Source organism: Salvia hispanica, unplaced genomic scaffold, assembly GCF_023119035.1.
Source record: "Salvia hispanica cultivar TCC Black 2014 unplaced genomic scaffold, UniMelb_Shisp_WGS_1.0 HiC_scaffold_466, whole genome shotgun sequence".
Lineage (NCBI taxonomy): Eukaryota > Viridiplantae > Streptophyta > Magnoliopsida > Lamiales > Lamiaceae > Salvia > Salvia hispanica.
The window spans coordinates 1-9,318 of record NW_025952208.1 but is presented as its reverse complement, the minus strand read 5'-3'; the positions used below and the strand labels follow the sequence as shown (position 1 = coordinate 9,318).

General features: G+C 34.7%; 2 protein-coding genes and 1 long non-coding RNA gene across 9 annotated transcripts; 2 read left to right on the top strand and 1 right to left on the bottom strand.

Moving 5' to 3' along the window:
• The first annotated feature begins 625 nt into the window (after positions 1–625).
• Positions 626–2,500, top strand: LOC125199318. Of its 7 annotated transcripts, none has more exons than XR_007172570.1 (6): positions 626–946; positions 1,061–1,319; positions 1,451–1,618; positions 1,883–2,004; positions 2,116–2,190; positions 2,274–2,500. XR_007172570.1 is itself a non-coding variant. In XM_048097378.1 (4 exons), exons 1-4 carry the CDS (start codon positions 804–806, stop codon positions 1,981–1,983), a joined length of 630 nt encoding a protein of 209 aa, XP_047953335.1. In that variant the 5' UTR covers positions 626–803; the 3' UTR covers positions 1,984–2,107. The 7 variants fall into 7 exon arrangements, 3 of the variants coding, with proteins under 3 accessions (XP_047953335.1, XP_047953336.1, XP_047953334.1); XR_007172571.1 differs by having other exon boundaries at positions 2,097–2,190; XR_007172568.1 differs by having other exon boundaries at positions 1,765–2,004.
• Positions 2,501–2,671: 171 nt separating this feature from the next.
• Positions 2,672–3,145, top strand: LOC125199320. The gene is made up of 2 exons (XR_007172572.1): positions 2,672–2,793; positions 2,877–3,145. It is a non-coding gene; the product is annotated as an uncharacterized LOC125199320 (long non-coding RNA).
• Positions 3,146–4,361: 1,216 nt separating this feature from the next.
• LOC125199317 lies at positions 4,362–8,372 on the bottom strand. The gene is made up of 10 exons (XM_048097376.1): positions 8,212–8,372; positions 7,311–7,527; positions 7,077–7,234; positions 6,802–6,947; positions 6,611–6,670; positions 6,433–6,525; positions 6,126–6,287; positions 5,541–5,632; positions 5,092–5,258; positions 4,362–4,900 (listed from the first exon to the last, which is right to left on the bottom strand). Exons 1-10 carry the CDS (start codon positions 8,297–8,299, stop codon positions 4,596–4,598), a joined length of 1,488 nt encoding a protein of 495 aa, XP_047953333.1. The 5' UTR covers positions 8,300–8,372; the 3' UTR covers positions 4,362–4,595.
• Positions 8,373–9,318: the final 946 nt, after the last annotated feature.

Genomic DNA, 9,318 nt, shown 5'->3' with positions numbered 1-9,318 from the left:
ATACTATCAAATATTGATTAAAACTATTAATTTGTTATTTAATAGTAGTAATTTTAATAATTAAAAAATTTATTGATATTTAAAATCAAAATTTTAAATTTAATTTTATAAAATAAAATCTAATATTGAAATAAAGAAATAAAGTGAAGGATGAGGGAAGAAAAATGATAATTTTAAAATAATATCATATTTAGTACATAGCTGAAATAATATCAGATTTAAAATGTAAAAATACCAAATTGTCCAAACCCTCCAAAATCCCCTAAAAGGGTACTTTCGTCACAAAACCCCTAATAATAATAATAATAATAGTAATGTGCAAGTTTATAGTTTTAAATTATGTGAATAAATGTGACTTTAAATAATTATATGATAAAATAGTATGTTTTCCTGGATATTAGAATAAACAGAACAATATTAAAAAAACATGCTCATCTCACGTTATTCATATTATCAATATAAAATAAATTTTAACATTTTGTGTACAAAATATTGTAATTATCTCACTGTATTTCTCATTTCTATTTCATAGGAGTAGTCCATAATTAAAAATAAGTACAATTAAGAATTAAGATACGATAAATGCGTTGACAGCCACAATCTCCAGCCACACTTGTGTTCTTGTTGTTTCCTTTTTCAAGTACTACTATGAGAAACTACCACTCTCTCTTCTCTATCTACCCAACTTCATCTTCTATCATTGCAGCTGCAGTTGCAGTGCCGTAGAGTAGACACTCCCACTCACTCCCTCCCTCGATTGAGCAGAGAATGTACACGTCACCGTCCTCAGATTAGAAGAAGAAATGGCTGCATTAATCTGTTTTCCTCCATCTCTCTCATCTCTTTCTACGAATACAATTCCCAAATTATCCACTCCATCATCCTTCTCAAACACCAGATGCTTTTTTCCACACAAAGCCCCTTGCCTCTCCAATTTTGTTGCCAGGTACTCTCCACTCTTATACCAACATGTTATCCCTCGATTTTATTTTCCAGTTACCCAGAGCATTTATGGTCAAGTATGATTATGTAACATCGTCGACTATCTTTGTCAAATTAGGGCTTATAATTGGGGCAATTCCGAATATGATGATGATGATAATGGCAAGTATACAAAAGAAGATTATGACAGCATTGAGATTGAAATAGTGAAGACTGGCAACAACAGCCGGAGAATTAGATCAAAAGTAAGGATCCAAGCCAGCCTACAGGCTGTTTGGGATATATTGACTGATTATGAAGGCTTAGCAGACTTCATTCCTGGCCTAGCAGTCAGCAAGTTGCTTGAGAAGACCGATAATTTTGTTCGCCTTTTTCAGGTATTCACTTCATTTCTTACGAATATCAAATTATTTTCCACAAAATTTGCATCATTCACATTGCTTCATATACTTGGAATTATACCTATCATCGTTTATGTTATGTAACAATTGATGCTGCCATCTAACAGATTGGTCAGCAGAATTTAGCTTTTGGGCTCAAATTCGACGCAAAAGGTACTATTGACTGTGTTGAGAAGGATCTTGAAATTCTTCCAATTGGGCAGAGGCGTGATATTGAGTTCAAGATGGTTGAAGGTGATTTCCAGATCTTTCAAGGAAAGTGGTCTGTTGAACAGGTTGATATATGTTTGCATTCATTTTCTATGTGATTCTGACCCTCGTCTCGTTTAGTATAAATTGTGTTATGGTCATCATCAAGTTCGGACATTTCATATGTAATGATTGATTTGGGAGTCTTTACACCTTTCGACTTCTTCATCAGGTGAAGTCTAAGGCTGGAGATTTGCAAAGTCATTCTGTTGATGACATAGAATACCAAACGACACTTGTATATGTTGTTGATGTGAAACCTAAGGTGTGGTTGCCTGTGCGCCTTGTAGAGGGTAGACTCTGCACGGAGATAAGAACAAACCTGTCATGCATACGCGAAGAAGCCGAGAAAGCATTTCAGAGTGCAAATTCTGTTACTATAGAAGATTGATATTTCTGGTGTTTCAGTCTGGTAGTTATACTCTTACTAGTAATTTTCGATATACAAGCCGTGAGTTAGTCGTGGAGCTCTTAAATGGTGTTTTTCTTCCTGTTTTATGCAAGTTTTCATTCAATGGTGTAGGAATCAATGAATTGAGAAATTGATGATGCCTCAGTCATCAAGTTTTGTCTCCAAATAGCTCCAGCATCAGCTGCAGTAAGTTCTAGTTTGGACCTTTTTTCACTGACTCCTTTCTCTGAGGAAATCACTTAATCAATGTGACTCTTCTTGCTGCGCAGGAGTTGGGTCATTGCAAAAAATAAGGGCATGCAGTCGTTGTCTCGTTTTGCTTCGCCTACTAAGGGTTTCGAAGGAAGGAGCTCAGTACATAAGAAGAATGCATTCCTGAACTCTCTTGACCAATTTGACAGTGTTGCCTATTGCATCCTCTCAAAGTTTTACTTTTGTCAATTTTTGGTTTCAGTCATCTACATTGAGATACTATGTTAGAATATGAAATTTCATTGTAAATTCGTATCATGCAAATGGAAAAAGTGAGCAGTATTTTGAGGCGAAAATGCCCTTTTGAGGGGGTTTTGAAGGGTTTGGGCGATTTTGTCTTTTTACGCTTTTAACATTTTAAATCTGATATTATTTGAGTTATTATACTAAATCTGATATTATTTCAAAATTATCATGGTGTTTTTCTTCCTGTTTTATGCAAGTTTTCATTCAATGGTGTAGGAATCAATGAATTGAGAAATTGATGATGCCTCAGTCATCAAGTTTTGTCTCCAAATAGCTCCAGCATCAGCTGCAGTAAGTTCTAGTTTGGACCTTTTTTCACTGACTCCTTTCTCTGAGGAAATCACTTAATCAATGTGACTCTTCTTGCTGCGCAGGAGTTGGGTCATTGCAAAAAATAAGGGCATGCAGTCGTTGTCTCGTTTTGCTTCGCCTACTAAGGGTTTCGAAGGAAGGAGCTCAGTACATAAGAAGAATGCATTCCTGAACTCTCTTGACCAATTTGACAGTGTTGCCTATTGCATCCTCTCAAAGTTTTACTTTTGTCAATTTTTGGTTTCAGTCATCTACATTGAGATACTATGTTAGAATATGAAATTTCATTGTAAATTCATATACATAAATGGAAAAGAGTGAACTTCAAAAATGGTCCCTGGACTATGGGTTTATCTCGAAAATGGTCCCTAGACTTTAAAAATATCGCCAGTAGTCCCTGGACTAAGGGATAATATCAAAAACAAGTATTTTGAGGCGAAAATGCCCTTTTTTGAGGGGTTTTTGAAGGAGTTTGAGGCGATTTGGTCTTTTTACAACTTTTAGCATTTTAAATCTGATATTATTTTAGTTATGTACTTAAATCTGATATTATTTCAAAATTATCGTTCTTCTTCCCCCTTTTGGCATCCTTCACTTTGTTTCTTTATTTCAATATTAGATTTAATTTTACAAAATTAAATTTTAAATTTCAATTTTTAAATAGCAATAAATTTTTTTAATTAAAACTATTAATTCATGGACACTATAAATATTGATTGAAACTATTAATTTTTGTTATTTAATATAATATTAAGCTGAATTGAAGAAGTACAGAAAAATAATATTAATCGTGATGGAAAAATAAGAGCTATTCTATTTAGCCTTCGTTCGGTTGTTATAATTGCTTGTGATTGAATATTATGAAGTCGACTAAAAAATTTGTATATGAGTATTTTTGTTGAAATTTTCTAGTCATTTTGATTGATTGTTTTCAAATAAATAAACGAAAATTATATTAGTTTTACATTAGACGCATATTTATTTCAGAATAAATCATGTTATATTGTCTATTTATGATTAAAGCTATTAAATATTGATTAAAACTAAGACGTTATATCTTATTGATTAAATATTAGACACTATCAAATATTGATTATGACTAATAATTTTTGTTATTTAATAATTTTTATAATTAAAAAAATTATTGATATTCAAAAACTGAAATTTAAAATTTAATTTTGTAAAATTAAATCTAATATTGAAATAAAGAAACAAAGTGAAGGATGACAAAAGAGAAGAAGAATGATAATTTTGAAATAATATCGATTTAGTACATAACTAAAATAATATCCAGATTTAAAATGTTAAAAGTGTAAAAAAACAAAATTATTGCTCAAACCCCCAAAAACCCCTCAAAAGGGCATTTTCGTCTCAAAATATCATTTTTGATATTAACCCTTAGTCCAGGGACTACTGGTGATATTTTTAAAGTCCAGGGACCATTTTCGAGATAAACCCATAGTCCAGGGACCATTTTTGAAGTTCACTCAATGGAAAATAATTTGTCCAGGCTTTGTGGCGACTTCAACTTTAGTAGAGTTTCGATGTTGAGATGGAAAGTTCAACAGTCATTTAATTAACAAAAATGATGAAAATGTTATTACAAATTAATGACCTACTTTTTCTACTGCATATTTTAAAAATACATCTGTGCTGATAGTATTTTCTGCTACGTTAGATTACCCTCAATATGACAATCTCTACCATATACATAAACTTGAGGTTGAGGTAGTAAAAGAATGTGAAAAAAAGCCCTGCAGGTACAGTCGATGATGCTCCATCTACCACTGGCGCCGCCATGATAAACCGCCTCTGACAGTGCTGCTCGTTGCAATATAGTCCTCAGTCGAATCTGACCCGCTTCCAACAGATTCATCTGAGCTGCTCTCTGTTGACCGGAGATGTATTCTATCTGCATTTTCCACAACCCAATCAGTGAATTCGGGAGATGATGCCAACTCTGCTACAGCCTGCCGTGTGGTTCGCTCTGTGAAATCCTTCCATTCTTCCTGGGAATATTTCTTTTTGTTGGGCGTCTTGTGGAAAGTTGAGTAGTAGTCAACTGAACTGGATGGAGTTGCAACATCTGCAGCAAACAATAAATAGGGCAAATAACTCACTTTTGACAATGTAGGTACGCTACTAGTAAGATATGAAGAATGATCAAATAGAGTTCCATTGTGCCTTTCTAGTTCTACATCCATCCAGCCTTTGGAATTATAGTCAGATGAAACAAAGAAAAACAGATTAAAGCTACTAAGCTCCAACAACAGGTACCTTTCACAGGAGAAAACGTATATGTTGGTGAACCCTTGTAACTTTTCCATAAACTTCCTCGAGGAGTTGTGGTTCCAGACCTTCTCAGGAATTCAGCACGTCTAGTCTGTCTTAATCTTACACCTCTTCTTCTTGGAGGACTCCAGTTTGGTGAAAATGTTGAATCACTGCACCACAAGTGCACGGTTAGAATAAGCTGTGGGTGGATAGAACCAGCAGTAAAAATCATTGTTTTCTTCTCTATTCGAAAGCAAATACATGATCAAAGTCATGGTGATCAAAGGATTGCATAACAATGTCAATGACTAATATGCTACCAAACGTCCATTAAGCCCAACCTTTATAAAGCGTTTATCATGAAAACCTACTAAAAAGCTGATTTGTAAATACAGTCTGTCAAGAAGAAAAATACGTACGTAACTAACTAATAGAAGCCACGCAGTGTTTACCTGAAGCCATGCCAGTTAAAGTAAGTGAAGCAAAAGTAACACCCCAAAAGTGACATCAGCAGTCCCATTACCATTGGAATATCAAGTGAGCTCTGAGATTCAAATAAAAGAAAATTGTTAAAAGCTGGAATCATCTTCCAGAAAAACAGGCAGTATACGACAACAGAAATTTCCAGCTCAAATGCAGAATTATAAAATATGAGACTTAACGTACTAGGCTACCAATAATTACAAAGCTCGAGAAACTGTAAAAAGGAAGATGGCATCAGTGATGTTATACGAGAAGTTAATCTAGCATAATGAAAAGATTATATGGAAAAGTCCAATCAACAAGCTGATTAAATGAACTAGAATATTGAAGTCAGAAAGGTGTCTACTCGTTTACAGAACTCAAATAGTGATAGAAAGTAGTGAAAAGATGATGAGTTGGTTATAACATTATAGCTGATATTATATTATTGTTAAGATTAAAAGTTATCAAATGATTGTTACTTATGTCATATGCTCTGATGTAAAAAAAAGGAGCAACTACTCAATACTGTAGCAGATGCATTGATCAAAAATTTTAGGATAATATAAAATAACCTGGAAAATGAAAGTCACAGCTACTACACGTAGAGCCCATTTCACAAATTGGGCTACGCCAACATCCACACTTCCATCATCAGCAACAACAAATTTCCCAACAAGCCAATAGCCAAATGCAGCCCCAGCCAGTACAAATCCAACTAGCAAAAATACAAGCACCTGTAGACAGAAAAATTCCTGTCAAAATACCTGAAACATATAATCTGGATAACCTAAAATAGTGGGTTCGGTATTTTCATTGAAATCTCTCTTGTGTCGATACCCAAAAGATGTAACATGGCGGGATCTGGATAGATAAACTTACAGCGTTGTGCATCTCTTGATTGATGCCAATGTGGAAAAGAAAGGCATTGACAAATATAGACAATCTGTTCAGCAAAAAGGTCCCTGCTCCAAGCTGAAATACATTTCCTTAGTATCAGATGCAGATAAATGTTTATGCCAAAAGAAAATGAGAGCAAATAGCAATCAGGAATACTTACTGCCAAACCACAAATGGTCTTATAGAAAACATTTTTACCAATTGGCAACAATTTCCTTCCCTGCACAAGAATGAACAATAAGAGACGACCAGAACCTTAGAAACTTCCCTAAAATTTGACAGGTTACTGATAAAAAGGATAATTCAGGCATGAAATGCCTTTTTTAGAACTTACACTAGTGAAGAAGGTACCTGGAAGAGAACGATTATGACAACAAGACAAACTCCAATGGCCATTGAGCTGCTGTAGTAAAATGGAACCCAGCTACTAACAATTGGTGCAAGCAGCAATAAAACGAAACCAATAGCCAGACAAATTAACCGCCATTTATGGAACTCTGCCCATAGGAAACACAAAAACATCAAGAAAATGAGTATAGTGGTATGTGACAGTCACAACCACACACATGATGATGATGAAGACAAAATAGTACTCCTACAATGTGTGGAAGCAAAGTAAGCCTGACCTAATTCGGTGCTGACGGTAACTGAACCAAACAAGTTGTCAACAAACTTCACATCAATGAATCCATCTTCATATGGGGAAATTGCAGTGCTCCATATGCCACTATGGATACCATCCCAGTTATCATTCTCACATTTGCACAATCCAAGTGAAGCATTTCTGCAGAAGATATTACATGTGGGGTTAAGTAGGCATCCGATCAGATTATGGAATAGTTGTCTCAATTTAAACCGACCTGTGTAAACATATTTGAATTTTCTTGTGGGATCTCTCGTGTATGTTATCTGATGGGACCAAAGTGATCCTGTGGGCACTAGAATAACTCCCAAGTTTCAGTCTTGATAGACCAGAAACATTGACACGAGCACAACGCACAATTTCTTTAGATAGAACCGAGTCAATCAGCACTCCAGGAGTGGCATTTACTACTTGACGATTTTCCACGTTACTTCCTGAAAGTACAACAAAAGAATATCAGATAACATTTCATGGATTTTTTATGTAAATATAACCAAAAATCATAGATAACATAACCCTTGAAAATCTACATTAAATTTTCATCAATGGAGAAGTTAAACATGGACATAACTAGCACCTTGAGAGCTATACACAATCCCGATAGCTTTACAGCATCCAGAACTTTATTCAAAACCGTTAAGATATCCAAAACCCTGTTTACCAAAACAGTTCCAAAGCAAAGCAAGAGTGCTTGCCATCTTCCAAAATCAAAGGACGGGCTATATAAATAATGAACTTACTGAACTGAAACAAGAACTGATCCAATCCTAAAACCCATGAAATATTTTCCCCATATCGTAATCTCCTCCAGATCAAAGACGGTGAACTCCCAAAAAGGAACACAAAATAGCAGGAAAATTACAAATAAACAAAGGAAAAAGACAATAACGCAAAGAAATTTAACAAATTGAAACCCCATAATACACCTAATCACCTACACCCATTTTTTCTAGCTTAATTTGCACGCATTATCACAAACTACAAGTTCGCCCCCAACATTACCACTCAGTGACGCGCCGCTGGGAACTAAACCAGTTTCGCAAACCCGTGTCGAACACAATTTCCACAAAACTAAAATAAATACAAAAATAAAAGCGAATTCGGCGAGAAAAAGTTACCGGAGATTGCTTCCACGTCGGCGGCGCCTGAAGCGACGAAGACCGAAGCCAAAATAAGCAGTATGGCGGCGGAAGTGGTACCGGCCATAATTTCTTACTCCTTGGCGACGAAGGAGAAAGGAGAAGAAGATCGGAAGACTCGAATATAAGCGCGCGCTAAATTCCAGACTATTTATTGCTGGATTTGCATACTGTGGGCATTTTGGTAATATTGAGTTCTGCTAGGGTCGGGGAGAAATATAGAAAGTTTGGGGGTAAGGCGGTTGTGTTCTTGGTCGGAGAAGTATTTAAAATTATGAATCGTGGTCAAATTTTGGTATTTCCCACGAACTTTAAAGTTGGTAAATATCACGAACTTTATATTTTGTTTGTTATTTATCATGACAGTCCAAATAAGATATCGTCAGCAAAAATCTTATTATATGTGGGACAACCGTGAAATGTTTATGATATTTTAGATTACTTTTCAGGTTCATGACAAATAGGATAAAAAGCTACGTAGAAAATTACATTGATTTCGTAGTGTCAAGTAGGATAAAAAATGCACGAAAGTTGGTTGGATATGGTGATTGACTTGCCATGGAAAATACCAACAAACAAAATGTAAAGTTGGTGTGATGTTTTAGGTCAATTTTAAAGTTCATGGAAAATATCAAAATTTGACCAAAGTTCATGATTTTAGGGACCATTATCCCTTTTTTATTCTTGGAATTTTTATTCAAAATTTTAAAGAATGAATAGGAAAGATTGCTAAATAAATAAATATGGACTATTTCTATATTTTGTTTTGGGAGGGGGGCGAAATGTTTTGAAGAAAATAAGTATATTTTCTGTTTCCTTTATTCTCCTATTTATATTAAGTCACTTATTGGGTCCAGATAAGGATCTATGGAAAGTTTTGGATATGACATCCCTCAACTAGCTTTTTACTAATTAAATTGAACCCACAATTTAATATAAGCTTATATTTGAATATTACGAGCAACCACTATGGAAGTAATATTGTACTGCCCATCCAAATCCGAAATTATAAATAATCCGGGTTTCCATTGTTTGTCATTCATTTCCCGCGCTTAAGATGTAAACATCCATTAATTAATTAGTGTC

What these genes read in the sequence shown, in the direction of transcription:
- LOC125199317 (XM_048097376.1), bottom strand. Translation starts at nt 8,299, where the DNA reads ATGGCCGGTACCACTTCCGCCGCCATACTGCTTATTTTGGCTTCGGTC. An exon ending in ATTCAAATATGTTTACACAG is followed by an intron (nt 7,235 to 7,310) that starts GTCGGTTTAAAT and finishes TATCTTCTGCAG; the next exon opens with AAATGCTTCACTTGGATTGT. An exon ending in TTTAACTGGCATGGCTTCAG is followed by an intron (nt 5,259 to 5,540) that starts GTAAACACTGCG and finishes CTTGTGGTGCAG; the next exon opens with TGATTCAACATTTTCACCAA.
- LOC125199318 (XM_048097377.1), top strand. Translation starts at nt 804, where the DNA reads ATGGCTGCATTAATCTGTTTTCCTCCATCTCTCTCATCTCTTTCTACG. An exon ending in ATTTTGTTCGCCTTTTTCAG is followed by an intron (nt 1,320 to 1,450) that starts GTATTCACTTCA and finishes GCCATCTAACAG; the next exon opens with ATTGGTCAGCAGAATTTAGC. An exon ending in GAAAGTGGTCTGTTGAACAG is followed by an intron (nt 1,619 to 1,764) that starts GTTGATATATGT and finishes CTTCTTCATCAG; the next exon opens with GTGAAGTCTAAGGCTGGAGA.